This window comes from Telopea speciosissima, chromosome 10 (assembly GCF_018873765.1).
Source record: "Telopea speciosissima isolate NSW1024214 ecotype Mountain lineage chromosome 10, Tspe_v1, whole genome shotgun sequence".
NCBI classification, from domain to species: Eukaryota; Viridiplantae; Streptophyta; class Magnoliopsida; order Proteales; family Proteaceae; genus Telopea; species Telopea speciosissima.
Window position 1 is genome coordinate 26,528,727 of NC_057925.1, and position 16,987 is coordinate 26,545,713.

At 42.8% G+C, this 16,987-nt stretch overlaps 1 protein-coding gene across 1 annotated transcript; it reads right to left on the bottom strand.

Annotated features, from left to right (window-relative positions):
- Nucleotides 1-13,186: 13,186 nt before the first annotated feature.
- On the bottom strand, nucleotides 13,187-14,379 carry LOC122643451 (uncharacterized mitochondrial protein AtMg00860-like). The gene is made up of 2 exons (XM_043837070.1): nucleotides 14,259-14,379; nucleotides 13,187-13,587 (listed from the first exon to the last, which is right to left on the bottom strand). Exons 1-2 carry the CDS (start codon nucleotides 14,377-14,379, stop codon nucleotides 13,187-13,189), a joined length of 522 nt encoding a protein of 173 aa, XP_043693005.1.
- Nucleotides 14,380-16,987: the final 2,608 nt, after the last annotated feature.

Sequence of the window (16,987 nt, forward strand, 5' to 3'; positions counted from 1 at the left end):
GGGATGAGGTGGACACATGGTGATCCCCCTCCATGGCCATTTGTCCTCATAGTGGCGACTCCGCTGGGGACTATTTTTACTTGTGTAAAATAGGTCAGACTTTTGATGTGCTTTGCATATATGTTGTACTGTTTTAACACATTTTTTCTTTTATTGTATACTTTTGGATGCTAACTTTTATACGCTAACTTGCATCATATTTGCATACACTATCACACACCATTGGTCATCCAACAACACATGGTTTAACCCCATTATTTACACCTTATAGAGTAACCCTGGGCCCGGTGTGTAGATACGCAGCTTACCCTTAGTGAAACTACAACTCTTAGCACTGTACCATTTGGTATCTTAAATAGGCTTGCACCACTGTACCACTTGATCATCTTACTCGTAGGAGTGGTGAGAGGTATATAGGAGCACATTGCTAAGGGAATCCTTTTTCGGTCCTATTATCCTCTAACCAGCATGCATCATGTAGGGATCTAGAGCCCAACGCTTAGATTACAACACACTAACTGTAATATTGTTTGAGAACCTAACCGGCACTTTATTGGCCTTGTTCTTAACCGACCTGATCAACCTTGATCTCATCTTGGGCCCACTTTGCCAATTTACGGCCCTTGATGTGTGGATTAACCTAGAACTTGATCAACTTAGCACCCACACTTACTAACCTTTGTTTGGGATTGGAGTGGTTGTTGTGAACTTGTTTGCGCATCATATTGCATATCATACTTTCCTTAGAGTGACACTAAGGGTATGAGGTTCACCATAGGCCTAGTTTCTTCCTATTTCACTAGGAACCATTACTTCCAGACGGTAGGATACTGGTTCTTCAACTAGTTGGACTCGGATCGAAAGAAGGCTAGTTCATGTTTCAAGCCCCTTAAACCAAAAATGGGTGACAAAACCATTCGTTCGGCTATTGAAGAATTGAAGACCCAGATGCAACTTTTTGTGGGCCTAGTGACCAAGTTGTCAAATGTCTCAACTCCAGCTTTGCTAAGACAGCTCAGACCAAAGCCGTACAAGACCACATCCGGGCTGCAACCTACTGTTGACTCGTTTGAAACCCAACTCTTGAAGCAAAAGGTCGAGAAACTAGAACATGCTATGAAGAATGTGAAAGAGGTGGAAGATCAGATGATTGATTCTGAGGGACTTTGTTTCTTCCCTGAAGCGTGTTTACCTGAGGGTTTCAAGTGGAAATCCAAAAAATTTGATGGAACCGGTGACCCACGAGCCCACCTTAGGGTATACGTGGGCCAGATGAGAATCCAGAACTTTTCTGAACAGCAGATGGGTCAAGCATTCCAAATGTCCCTGACTGGGCCCACTTTGAGATGGCTCATGTCTTTAGACTCTTCTCAAACCTGTACTTGGGATGACATGGTGAAAGCCTTCAAAAACCAGTACTCATATAATATTAAGATGGAGTTAACCCGTCCAGATTTGGTGACCACCAAGAAAGAGGCTAACGAGGGGTTCACCTAATACTTGATAAGGTTCCGGTCGCTGGCCATAGGGAAAGAACAAGTCAAATTGATTATTAAGAATCTCTAAATGTCCTACAAGACCCATTTTTTTGCTCAGCATTTGATCACTTTTGAGGCCTTGTTTGAAGCGGGCCAGTAAGTTGAAGATGCCTTGAACCCTCCTAACTTTATCCAAGGAAACCCCAAGCAAGGTGTGACACTGAATAACCAACGAATTGGGGCTGGTAAAAAGACCTTTTTGAACAAGAATACTGAGGTGAATGTGGTGGCACCAACCATAGAGGCCCCACTTCTGATTGAGAACAATGCCCCGAGGGCAGGGGCAAACCAGCCAAGAAGACAGTTAACAGATGTAGGCATGCCATTAAGCCTAGTCCTTAAGAAGTTGATCCAAAAAGGACTCTTGACCAAGATTCAGCCGGATAACTGGCCAAAACCATTGCCAAATGGTACAAGCACAACCTCTTTTGCGAGTACCATCAATAAAATGGGCATTTGACTGATGAGTGCTACCAACTGAGGCATGCAGTCCAAGATCTACTTGATGAGGCGAAGTTTGTAGTCCAAACAAATAAACCAAATGTTCAAAATAACCCCCTTCCGTCACACGATGGGAACTCTAAATCCATTAACAAACTCGAAGAGGAGGATCGAACCATTAATTTGCAAGCCTTGATCACGTCGATCGAGAACCAATCGGATCCCCCTGTTATAGAATGGACTGAAGAGTTGGTCCAAGCCCTAACTGCTCTCATTCTAGTGGAAGCCCTACCGGATGACGTCCTCATGATAAATATAGGGGTTGACAGTGATGAAGATTCCCAAGACTTTGGTGAAGAGCATCCCCATCAAGAAGAAGAGATTCCCATCAAGTCAATACCTGAAAGACACCAAGAGGAAGAAGATCGGAGGATCATTTCATTAATGTGACCATTGATGAGAAAAGCAGTGCTCGGCTCGATAGCCTAGATGATAGCATGTTCGAAGATGACCAGCCACTTGATCCTACCCAAGAAAGGGACGAGCTTGTCATAACCATCCAACAATTGAGACATGCAATCATAGCACTTGGGCATGATCATTAAGAACAAGATGAAAGTCTATACAAAATCCTAGAGGAAACTTACCACATGATAAAGGTAGCTGACTCATCTCTCCGGGCTCATGCTGCAAGCGGCCCTCAGCCGTTTAGACATCATAGTCGAAGAGCATATTGGCAATACGAATGGGTCGAAGACATAAGGTCCTTACCTGGGAGAGCCCGAGAACTTAAAAATCTTACACAATTCATCAAAGGACACACTAGTGAAATGGCCAATTAATCAACATCAAAACATGCAAACATTTCTTAGAGAGCATCGAGATCAAGATAGAGATCTGAACCTCATGAGCTGGAACATAATAGAGGCCCAAAAAGAGCAAGTTGAGACTCTACAAAACAAGCTTCAAAGAGGAGACGAGCGATACTGTTGAATGTGGGACAGACACAAACCTTTGGAATAGTGTCCGAGATCAAGTCAATGCCATCAATGAACTAATCCAAGGGTGCAATGCATACATTCGCAAAAATGTGCATGGGGGACTAAACCTGAGCTCAAGGCGATAGACCAGCATGACCTTTTCATGCCATGAGGATGAGATCTTTGACCACCTCAAGGAACTATATGAAGAGACCCAAACCATTGAGGATCTAGTGTGGGCAATGTGCGACAAGCTTCAAGAACTCACTATGACCACCGATGAACCCGAAATCAACATGAACATCATAAGTGATGGGGAATCAGATGAGTCAGATCAATATGTCGACCACCTCCTAGCTCAATTTGATTCTAAGCTCTATTTACCGTCTGATGAGGAGTGTAACAATGTAAACACAAGGGGTGGGAAAAACTTCAAACCGGCCCGGTTCAATGTTGACAACCCAGCTGAGTTGGCAAGGAACCAAAACCAAAACCAGAATCATGCTACCATTGAACCAGAAAATGAAGTTCTGAAGCAACTCAAGAAAACTCAAGCCAACATCTCAATCTGCGGTTTGTTGACCGGTTCTTGAACCCATAGAGAGGTAGTCCAAAAATCATTGGCTAGTGTAAATGTGCCATTTGAGACAGAACCAACCCAGCTAGCCAACATAGTAGGAGCCCTTTATACGGTTAAGGCAGTCATGCTCTCCCAGGATCTTCCACCTGAGGGACCAAACCATACAAAGGTGCTCTATATCACCATCGATTGCAATGGAAGTCGAATCCCACAGGTCTTAGTGGACAATGGCTCAACCCTGGATGTCTGCCCACTATGAACCATTTAGTATATAGGGATTGACCCATCAAAGCTACATCCCTCCACACAAGGAGTGAGAGCCTGCGACAACACCCGAAGGAATCTCATTGGAATTCTGAACATCAAGATCACCATGGGTCCAACCTAGTTCTAAGTCATCGACATTCCTTTATAGTTCAACATGCTCTTTGGAAGGCCATGGCTTCACGCAGTCGGGGGCAGTACCATCCTCTCTCCACCAGAAGCTCAAGTTCATAGTCAATGACAAGGTTGTCACCATCTTATCCGATCCAGAGGCTAGCAAGGAATTAGACTTTCAGCTAGCTGGTTTTCAGTTCAACACAGTGTGTGCTTCCTACCCGGCACAACCCCTGAGGGAGAAGCTTCCTCTTACTCACTTGAATAGTCACACTGTAGCAGTTCCAAACAGGCTCAAGAAAATGGAGTATTTTCCAGGAATGGGTCTTGGAAAGTCTCACCAAGGTATGTTAGAGCTTATACTACCCTCTCACAACAAAGAGTACTATGGTCTAGGCTACACCCCGACCAAAGAAGATCTTTTTAAATGGGTCCAGAAGGAGAAACAAAAGAGGAATGAAGCTTACATGAAGAAGCTATATAAAGAGGACCCTAAGAAGTACAAGAGGGTAAAGAAGTCAAAAAGCCCAAGAGCTGAGGTAAAAGTTACTACACCTTACCCTGCAACTCTCAATGGATATTTCATCAAAGAAGGGGATACCTTCCCTTGTTGTGGATTTAATGAACTATGGTACGATGAAATTTCCCAAAAACTAAAGCCAGGTCTTGAAATCTTCTTTACAGATCAAATGGACTGGTTAGAGATCTCTCAAGAAGATCGTGTGGACTCCAACAAAGACTGGCAAGATGAAGCGATTTCTTTCCATATTGAAGACCTGTTCGAATGAGTGATCGCTGCACTAGACGGCCCTGAAGATTGGAATCCAAATCCTTAAGCAATGATCTACCCAGTTGAAGGAGCCATACCCAATTGGACCCAGTTTTCAGAGTACCATTTCTACGAAGGCGTCGATGGTTCTAGTCCTAGTCCTAGTTTACATTTAAGCTCTTCTAGTTCCAGTTCTGAGTCTGAGTCTGAGTCTAGTTCTTCTTCTAGTTCCTCCGAGTCCAAATTTGAGTACGATGTAGACCTTGATTTTGATTTCAATGAATTACTTTCTTTTGGTTACATTGTACCTCTTCTCTCTCACATAAATGAGGACGAACTGTTCAATGATCCTCCACCTGATCTCCTAAAAATAATACAACAAAATGAAGAAAAGAGAGCTCAACCAATCCCTAAGAGCTTTAAAATCATCAATTTAGGATTATTAGAATTACCAAGAGAAATAAAAATCGGATTAACTTTGATGAATAACAGGTCCAACCTTGGATTGATATCTTAAATGAATACATGGAAGTGTTCGCATGGTCATACGATGACATGCCTGGAATTGACACCAACATTGTCACACATCGTCTACCTTTATACCCTAGAATGAAACTGGTAAAACAAAAACTTAGACAGATGAGACCAGAATGGATCTTGAAGATCAAAGAGGAAGTCACTAAAAAGCTTGAAGTAGGATTTCTAGAGGTGACTAAATACCCTGAATGGTTGGCTTACATTGTGTCGGTACCTAAGAAAGACGGACGAGTACGAATGTTTGTAGACTTTAGGGAACTGAACAAAGTAAGCCCAAAGGATGATTTTCCCCTACCTCACATTGATATACTCGTAGATAATACGGTTAAACACTCCCTTCTATCTTTCATGGATGGGTTCTCAAGGTACAACCAAATCAAAATGGCACCCGAAGATATGCAAAAGACATCTTTTATAACTTAATGGGGAACATATTGTTACAAGGTAATGCTATTTGGGCTAAAGAATTTGGGGCCACCTATCAAAGGGCGGCAACCACCATTTTACATGACATAATGCACAAGGAGGTAGAGGTCTATGTTGACAACATGATCGCCAAGTCAAAAGAACGTGAGGGACACATTGAAGCCTTAAGAAAATTCTTTGAAAGAATTAAGACATACAAGCTAAGGCTAAACCCCCAGAAGTGTGTATTTGGGACCACCGTTGAAAAACTCTTAGGGTTTATAGTCACAGGGGCATTGAAGTCGACCCACCAAGATTAAGGCGATTATGGACATGCCACCGCCCAAAATTGAAAAAGAAATTAAAGGATTTCTTGGGAGAATCCAATACATCAGCCGGTTCATTTCTCGGTTAACCATGGTGTGCGAACCAATCTTCAAGCTACTCAAGAGGAATGAGCAAAAGGAATGGAATGAGCAGCGTCAAGCAGCATTTGAAACAATCAAAGAATACTTGGCCAACCCACTGGTATTGGCACCCCCGACATCTAGCAAACCTTTGTTGCTATATCTGTCTGTAACAGACACAACCATGGGAGCAATGTTAGCACCACACCGAGAAGATGACAAGATAGAATAGGCCATATACTATCTGAGCAAGAAATTTGTGGACTATGAAACTAGATATACATCACTAGAGAAAGTCCGCATGGCTCTGATCTGGGCCACAAGGTAGTTGAGGCATTACATGATAGCCCACCAAGTGTTTCTGATCTCGAGGATGGATCCAATCAAGTACCTATCCGCCTTGACAGGAAGATTGACACAATGGTTACTCTTATCATCAGAGTTTGACGTCAAACATGTGACATAAAAATCAAAGGATGAGCAATCGTCGATCACTTATTGGCACATCAAACCCTCGAAACTAGACCATTGGAAGATGTATTTCCCGATGAAGATATTGCACACTTGGAACTAGAAGAAGCCGATACAATTTTGAAATTACTATTTGATGGAGCAGCCAATCACAAGGGTTGTGGAGCTGGCATACTACTAATTACTTCCGATGGAACCCATATGCCTTGGGCATTTAGGTTAAACTTTGAGTGCACCAACAACATGGTTGAGTATGAAGCTTACGCCATAGGACTTGAGGCCGCCTTATCAATAGGACTCAAGAGACTACAAGTCTATGGGGATTGTTCCTTAGTCATATGCCAAATGCAAGGAAAATGGAAAACTAAGGATGAGAAGTTGATGCCCTATCAAGAGCATGTTGAGATACTATCTAAGGAATTCGAAGAGATTACCTTCTCGTACTTACCAAGGGATAACAATCGGTTCGCCGATGCACTTGCAACTTTGGCATCCATGGTTGAGATGGAATCCGAAACAAAGGTACACCCATTCTCGATTAATCTAAGACATCAACTGGCATGCATCAATCACATTCATGCTTTGACGGTTGATGGAAGACCATGGCATGCAAACATAGTGGATTTCATTAGGGAATGATGATACCCTTAGGATGCTACGACCAAGGAGAAGCGTTTCTTGAGAAGATACACCACACAGTTCATTATACTAGAAGACAATCTTTACAAGAGGTCATATGATGGAGTACAACTGTTATGTGTTGATGAAGAACAATCAAGACTAGTCATGAATCAAATTCACTAAGATATATGTGGGCCTCACATGAATGCGAGAATGATGGCAAAAAAAAATCCTTAGACTAGGGTATTACTGGAACACCATGGAAGCCAACTGTGCTCAATACGTGAAGAAGTGTTACAAGTATTAGATATTCGACAACCTCTCATACATACACCACCTTCAGAGTTATACACTCTAAGCTCACCATGGCCATTCGCCACTTGGGGCATTGATGTCATCGGCCAAGTGGTCCCTAAGTGTCATGCCCTTATCCTGATAAGGGATAAACTACAATAAATGGGTATGACTAGGATGAAACATGTCATACCAATAAGCTACCAGGATCACAAATACAGTGTCTGAATCCACAGTCATAAACTAATATTAAAACACAATAATATCAGAGTGCGGAGAAAGGAAATATAAGATTTCATATTTATTAAATATAAGCGGAAGCGTTAATAATAGCAGTTACAGTATGTTCAATCGTCCAAATGATACATCATAAGTTAATAGTTATCCAATTGACCATCATATAACTACTCAAAAATATACTGTATAACAAACAATGGTTATACAAGGGCTCAACACCCCAAATGAATCAAAAGGAGGGAACAAGTCCCAACACCAATACGACCCATAGGCACAATCGTCATAAGGACATCCATCACCATGCTCCTCAGTCATAGCCTCTGGGTCCTCGGCACCAATATCATCATGCTCCGAGGTCTGAACCTCGAGTCCAGCAAGACATACATCACCTGCGGCAACATCTAAAAGAGTGTAAACAAAGGGGTTAGCTCCATTGATCCAGTGAGGGGATGGGGAATGCATAAACACATATAAATCATAGATAGTCCATGGTGCATGTAATTATTAACATTTTTATCACACAATTCTAAGTCAAGATTATATGCTACTGCAATAACTCGGGAGACACTGTGAGTCCTTCCATTCTCACCATAGGGAAATCTTAGTTATTACCTTGGGGCCCACACCAGTCATAGCCTCATACCACCGAAAGGTAGACCTATATAACCAAAGACTACCCCTGGCCTGGCCTCTCACACTCTCCACAAGCGGCTGGTGCCCTAGCTATCCAACACCTAAATTGTCACGCGCCTAGCTCAATGAGGAATATAATAACATGATGGGTGTGATTAGGATGACACATGTCATCCTAATAAGCTGCTAGGATCACAGATACAGTGTCTCAACTCACAATCATTAAACCAATATTAAAGCAAGACAATATTATAACACGGAGAAAGAAATATAACATTTCATATTAATCAAATGTAAATGGAAGTGTTAAATATTAATGGTTACAAGATGTTCACTGGCTAAATGATAAAGATTACTGTAGACCATCAAGTAACTACAAAATGGTATAACATAAATGTTTATACAAGGGCATTAAGCCCCAAAATAATCAAAAGGGAACAAGTCCCAAGTGACCAGGGTGCTCCATAAGCACAATCATCGCAAGGGCATCCATCACCGTACTCCTCAGTCATAGCCTCCAAATCCTCAGCACCAATGTCATTATATCCCGAGGTTTCAACCTCGAGTCTAGCAAAGTATCCCCACCTTATCATCATCTAAAAAGAGTGTATACACGGGGGTTAGCTCCATCGAGCTAGTGAGGGGATGGGGATGCACATACACACAAAACACAAATAGTCCATGGTGCATGTTATTATTAACCATTAGCCACCTAACACACAATACTAAGTCAAGGCATATGCTACTACAATAGCTCAGGAAAACACTGTGGGTCCTTCCTTTCTTGCCATAGGAAATCTTCAGTTATTACCTTGGGGCCCGCACCAACCGTAGCCTCATACCACTCAGAGGCAGACCCGGATAACCATTACTACCCCTAGCCTTACCTCTCAAACTCTCTACAGGCGATAGGTACCTTGACTACCCAACACCTAAACCTCTGTTGGTAAGGGTCATAGCATGGGGAACTGATCCTAATAATAGATATACTACATGAGTCCTATCGTGTTGAGAGGTACTCCAGGTATATCAACGTCTCATTCCATCTAACACCCGAGTACTAGCACAACACGATGCATACAGGCAAGAATGACATATAATTTACAAGTTCATATAATACTGAGGTTACAGCACCGATACATCCCAGCACCGTAACCTGACTCAATCCACATCATCAATATTATCATCATCATCATATAAGAAGAAATGCAATTATGCAATCATGCTCATAATGATGCAAGCAAGAAGAGGTTGCTTTGGTACATGTTCCCCTGTACAAGTTAGATTGCCTAGGGATACGTGAACAAGGTGTTAGAAGGTATAGGTTGGTCCCATATTGAGTCCCTAAGTGCTGTCATTCAGAACAACATAAAAGAACTCGAATGGATTCTCGAATGGAGGCACTCCTAGTGGATCCGTTGGTGAATCCATTCTCAGTAATGAAAAACCCGAAAGAAAAGGGTTAAATGGGTTGAACGGATTCCCGAACGGAGGCAGGACCCTGGGTCCGTTGGTGAATCCGTTCAGGCCAAAATTCAGATTTTAAACCTCACAAGGCTAAACAAATTCTCGAACGGAGGCCCGGTGCCTAGGTCCGTTGGTGAATCCGTTCGAACCAGCATACGAATTCCTTAAGTTATCTGGTTTCCACCCAAAACCTTAGATGTTATATGGAATTACGGCTTGGAGAGGGTCATCTCCTTGTCCATTAAGGTCACCATGACCCCTCTTAAGTTTGGTCTTAGGGATTTTAGAAGTTGGGACCCTTCTTAAGTTCAAATTCTAGGGTTTAAGGTGAATGGACTCTTTGGTCAGTAAGAAGGTTGCCAATAGGGCTTCTTAGAGTTTGAAATCAGTGTACAAGCCCCATTAATGGAGTCCATTGCACCCCTACACCATTCCTTGGGTTTCAAGAGAACCCTAGGTCACAACCGGTCCAAGTAATGGTCATTAGTTCCAATGGAGAGAGATGAGAGAGACAAAGGGGGTAAGAGGCCATACCTTAAACAAGCTTGAATCCAAACAATGGGCCTCCAAGTGGAAATCCCCCTCCTCCACCTTCTTTCTCTTTCTTTTCTTCTCCTCCTTGAGTGATCGATTTTGGTTGGTAGGCTTAGTAAATGGCCAATGAATGGCCAAGGTCCCTATCTATAGTAAGTGACCTCTTAAGGCCTGTTTGGCTTGGGCCTTCTTAGCCTATTTCTCATTAATACATAATTTGGGCCTTATGGGCTCACAATCGAGGTCCAACAAAGTGTGGGAGGTTAAGAGTGGGGTCCACCATGTTCGGGGACATGGCCATCGTGTTTGGAACACAGGGATGTGGGTCCCACACAAGGAAACACATAAACAAACCTAATCAGCATGAATGGATTATCGGACGGACTCACTGGCAGTGAATCTGTTCATAAATTTGTTACAGCTAAAAGGGGTAGGAACACAAAAGAAGGGTCTTCGGGCTTAAGGTCGCTCTTCAAGGTCATGGAGGGAAGTATACATAAGTATAAACAAGGTGGGTAACTTACCCCTTGACCGTCACGGTGTGTCCTCTGTGATCCCGAAGAGTTTCCTCACTTCAATGTTATCCTTGTCGTGAGATGAAGTGTCAATATGGTACGACACAGGATGTGCTCTTTGGTACTCCTCGCTCTTGGGACTTGTGCTAGGAGGATAGTCGGTGAAGTCATCATCGATAAACTTTCCCCACTCCCGATTGAGAATCTTTTCTTGAGGGGGTAAACCCATGTCATAGTCAATGATCTTATGACTGGGCTTGACCACCATCATGAACAGCTCACCGGCATACATGGCAGCACCATCTACATGTCACAAGGATAATCAATAAAATATTAGGATCTCAGGTGTAGGTATAACATTTCCCCCACCTTACAAGAAATTTTGTCCCCAAAATTTGTCGTACCTTACAAGTAACCCAAAAAAGGGTACTTTTTTCGCATCTCAACTTCTGCTTCCCATGATGCTTCTTCCTTTGGATGATTATACCATTTCACCTTCACATAGTGGATAGGTCGGTTGCGAAGGTGAATGATCTTGCTGTCCAGGAACTTCTCAGGCTGCTCTTTGTAAGACATATCGGCTGCGAGCTCTGGTGGTTCTTGTGATAGAACGTGACTTGGATCATGAATGTATTTCCACAACATGGACACATGGAAGACATCATGTACACCCTCTAAGGATGGAGGGAGTGCCAATCGATAGGCCATCTACCAGATTCTTTCTAGGATCTTATATGGTCCAATGAACCTTGGACTCAGCTTGCCCTTCTTGCTGAATCGCATCACCCCTTTGGCGGGTGACATGAGGAACACTTTGTCACCGATAGAGAATTTTAGGTCCTTACGCCTCTATTCTGCATAACCCTTCTGTCTAGATTGGGCTGACTTGATTCGTGATGCCTTAATTCACTCACGAATTAAGTCCACCTTCTCACATGTTGCCTGGATCAACTCGGGCCCAAGGATACGCTGCTCACCCACTTCCATCCCAGTACAAAGGCATTCAACATTTCTTCCCATAATGAGCTTCAAACGGTGCCATACCAATGGTAGCTTGGTAACTATTATTTTAAGCAAACTCGATGAGCGAGATATGCTCATCCCAGCTGCCCTGCATATTAATGGCACAGGCTCAGAGCATATCTTCCAATGTCTTTATGGCCCTCTCCGACTGTCTGTCTGTTTGAGGGTGAAAAGCCGTACTAAAACTTAACAATATACCCATGGCCTTCTGGAAACCACCCCAGAACTTGGATGTCAACCTGGGGTCACGGTCAAAGATGATGCTAACTGAAACGCCGTGCAAGCAAACCACATTATCAATGTATAATCGAGCCAGCTTGTCCATCAAATAGGTGATCTTCATAGGGATGAAGTGAGTTATCTTCGTCAACCTGTCTACAATAACCCGAATGGCATCAACACCTCTAGGCGTACGAGATAACCCGGTGACGAAGTCTATAGTAACATGCTCCCACTTCCTCTCTAGGACGGGCAACGACTGTAAAAGGCCATGAGGTTGCTGCCTATCCACCTTCACCTGTTGACAAGTCAGACACTTAGCCACAAACTCAGCTATGTCTCTCTTCATTCCACTCCACCAGTAGTGTCCCTTTAGATCTCTATACATCTTTATATTGCCTGGGTGGATTGATAAGGGGAGTCGTGGGCTTCTGTCAGAACTTTTTTCCATGACTGTGCATCCTTAGGAACATATAGCATATCTCTAAACATGAGGATACTACCCTCGGTTAATGTAAAGTCTAGATCTCGCTGTGTATCTCCCTGAATAGCTTCAATAATTTCTTAAAAATCTTTATTGGAAACTTGGGCTGACTGGATCCTTCCCACCAATGTCGACTGTACTGATAAGGCTACCAAAGATAGGGTAACACCCTCTACCAGTAACTCCAGATCCATCTTTCTTGCCACCTCAACAAGTTTCTCGCTAACAACCAATGATGTTAAGGGTAAGGTTTGAGATTTTTGGCTTAATGCATCTACTACTACATTTGCCTTACCTAGATGGTAGTGGATGGTGCAATCATAATTTTTCATTAGCTCCAACCATCGCCTCTGTCTCATGTTGAGCTCCTTCTGTGTGAAGAAGTACTTGAGACTCTTGTGGTTGTTGTAGATCTTGCTCTTCTTACCATACAAGTAATGTCTCCAGATTTTCAAAGTGAAAACCACAGTTGTAAGCTCCAGGTCATGGGATAGGGAATTCTTCTTATAATCTTTCAGTTGTCGAGAAGCATAGGCCACTACCTTCCCATCTTGCATTAGGACACAGCCAAGGCCCATCTTCAATGCATCACTATAAAGTACCATCCCTCTAGTACCATTTGGAATGGTGATTACTGGAGTAGACATCAGCCTCTACTTCAACTCCTGGAAGCTTTTCTCACAATCATTTGACCACTTGAACTTCACTCCTTTATGGGTCAGTCGATTCATTGGAGCTGAAATCATCGAGAAGTTCTTAATGAATCTTATGTAGTAGTCAGCTAAGCCCAAGAAACTGTAAATGTCTGCCACATTCTTAGGTGTCTCCCAGTCAACCACCGACTTCACCTTGCTAAGGTCAACTTCAATAACCTTGGCAGAAACTAGATGCCCCAGGAATTCCACTTGTTGTAGCCAAAATTCACATTTACTGAACTTGGCGTACAGTTGCTTTTCTCTCAAATGTTGCACTACCAAACGGAGGTGGTCTGCATGCTCTTCTTCACTCTTAAAGTAGATCAAGATGTCATTAATGAAGATGAGGACATACTTGTCTAGTACATCATGGAACACCTAGTTCATCAACTCCATGAAGGCTGCCAGGGCATTGGTCAACCTGAAGGACATAACCAAGAATTCGTAGTGACCATAGCAAGATCTAAAGGCTATCTTGCTGATGTCACTATCCCTGATCTTCAGCTAATGGTACCTCGACCAGAGGTCAATCTTCAAGAACACTTTGGCTCCTTGTAGTTGATCAAACAAGTCATCGATCCTGGGCAAAGGATATTGGTTCTTGATTGTAAGCGTGTTGAGCTCACGGTAGTCTATGCACATCCTGATACTACCGTCCTTTTTCATAAATAGAACAGGTGCACCCCAAGGAGATATATTGGATCTAATGAAGCCTTTCTTCAGCAGGTCCTTAAGTTGTTCCTGAGGCTCTTTCAACTTAATTGGGGCCATATGTAGGGAGCCTTAGACATTGGGACTGCGCTAGGTACCAGATCTATCATAAACTCCATCTCACAATTTGGTGGCAACCGCGTTAGATCTTTCAGAAAGACGTCTAGAAAATCTCTCACCACACATATCTCTTCCATAGGTTTAACCTTAGGTTCATCATCTACCTCAAAGGCTAGGTAGCACTTACATCCTTCATCCAATAGCTTTTAGACTTGAAGGGCAGAGATAATGGCTTTCTTGGGCTTCTTCCATTTAATACCTTTACATGTAAACTCTACACCTTCTTCTGGCTTAAATAAAATCTTCCTCTCTGCATAGATTACATTGGCACTATGAGCGGATAACCAATCCATACCCAAGATCACATCGAAATCCTTCATATCCAGCACTATCAAACTTTCTATTAGCCCATGATCACACACACGTACAAGACAAAGATCATAAATCATGTCAAGTTCAACCTTGCTCCTGCTGGGGTACTAACTATCAGGTTCTGGGTCATTAGCTTCGGTTTGATTGGCATCTTCTTAGCAAATGAGGAGGATACAAAAGAATGCGTCGCTCTTGAATCAAACAACACCTATGCTGGTTGGGAGCCAACAAAAATCATACCTAACAGACACCAAATAACCAATTACAGCAATAAATTTACATGTATGCATCACTTCAAAGATTGAGTGTGATACCTATGTTGACACTTAGATCGGCATGGGCTTCTTCATTAGTGATGGAGTAAACATGCCCTTGAGTTCCATTGGCAGTTGGGATAGAGAGCACGATGGGCTGCCGGTGTCTGGGGAGCCTTGAGAGGAGGAGTAGCAGCAGAAGAACCTCCTTGTTGGAGACGAGGACAATCTCTAATCATGTGCCCAGTCTCATTGCAGTTATAGCACGTAAGGGTCTGAGGGCCATAATGAGGTGCTGCAGTAGTCTTGGGTGCCTGGACCGCATTAAATCTGTAGTTCTGAGTTGGGGAGGAAGTGAAGCAAGATCCCCTCTGAAATTTACTGGGTCCCTTGTATGTGGAAGAACCCATGGGCCTCTTGCCAACTTGTATGGTCCTGTAGTTCTCCCTCTACTGATCTTTGACTTGGTGGCTTGGACCACCTCTGCATAAGTAGGGTACTTATGCAGTACCATAGAAGTACTAATATTGGGTCTCAACCCTCTCTCAAATTTCCTTGCATTGACATCCTCAGCCTTCATGTGCTCTGGAGCAAAATAGACATGATCCTCAAAGGTCTGTTGATATTTAAGGGCCAACTTGGACCCTTGACTCAGGCTCATAAATTCAGCTTCCTTCTTCTCACGAAAGTTTTGAGGGAAGTAGTTCTCAAGGAAGGCCTCTGTTAACTGTGCCCAAGTCGCATTGGGGTACTTGGCCCAAAAGTTATCCTTGGAGGAATGCCACCAAGCATCGGTGTCGCCTCGGAGCTAGAACATTGCACACCTTATCTTGTTTAGGTCACTGCATTGTAGAACCTCAAAAATTCTTTCAAGATCCCTGATCCAAGTTGCCAAAAACAAGGAATCATGAGCTAGCTTATAGAAAGTTGGAGGGCGATGCTTCTGAAACTTCTCCGACAGTTTGGAGGCATCGGTCCAAGTTGGTGCCACAACTTGGACTTGAGGAGCTTCTAGAATATGGGGAGGAAGAATTGGCACTACTTGCGCTAGAGGAGTCCCAACAGCAGCAGGGGCCAGAGGAGGAGTTTCTTGTGCAGTAGCAGCTGCAGGGGCTAGTGGTGGAGGAGCCACTTGCACTGGAGAGGGCACTTTTTGCCTTTTTCTGGCAATGTTCCAAAGTTAGGCGGTCATGTTTTGCATAAATAAGCACTATTCTTATTGCGCAACTCTGTGCTCTTGTTGCATTGACCAAATCATATTGCCCAACAACGTGGTAACATCCGCATTGTTGTTAACCGAAGGTGGTACCGGTAAGGCCGTGTTAGAGGTGTCTCCGGCATCATCTTGAGGAGGGGAACGGTTCTGGTTACGAGTGTTGACCATAATGGATACCTGCTTGAGATTACACCATCACGCATGGTTAGTACAATCAAAAATAGAAGAATACGAATGAATTCTTATAAGGAATGTACATGCATAACACTACATAAAACAAGGAAAGGATAACAAGCATGGAAGGAAGACTGGTTGAAGAAAACAACCCAAACATATCTTTCAGTTCGAACAGAGGCATATGCAGTGAGTCTGTTTGTGAATCCGGTCACTATTTCAACCTTTCATTTGGAACGGAACCTCGAACGGAGTCACATTACATGGATCTGTTGGTGAATCCATTCTTAGTGATGAAATACCCAAGAGAAAGGAATAAAATAGGCTGGACGGATTTTCAAATGGAGGCATGACCCTGGTTCCGTTCGTGAATCCGTTCAGGCCAAAAAGTTAAAGTGCTCAGCCATTATACTCAATGGATTTTTGAACGGAGGCCCGATGCCTAGGTCCGTTCTTTAATCCGTTTGAGAAAATTATAAAATACTCAGTCCACGAGTTTTCAAAATCATTTTTGCCATTTTGTTTTGAACGGAGCTCAGAGCGAAGGAGAAGAGTGCGTCCATTTGAGCTTCCACTCCAAATCCTTGCACTTGGAAGTCTCAACTCAATAATTCCACACTCCCAAAAACCCTCTCAGGTATGGATCCTCTTCTTACTTCTTTGTTTTCCCTATTCTTAGCTTTTAGGTTTCATTCATTTTCTTCTTTTCTTTTGTTGTATTTTGAGACTTGAATGGAGTGTTCTCAGCATGTTTGTATAATCCATTTATGTTGTTTAAACATGAATATTCTTCCCAACACTAATTTTAAAAGGAGTTGGATGAACTAAGCCCTAGGTTGAAATGTCACTATTTTGGTGAAAACAACATTGTAGCAAGAATGTATCTTTTTTTTATTTTTATTTTTTTTCTTTTCTTTACCCATTACATATACTTGTGAATAAAACATTGTTAGAAAAAAGAAAGATGTTGGG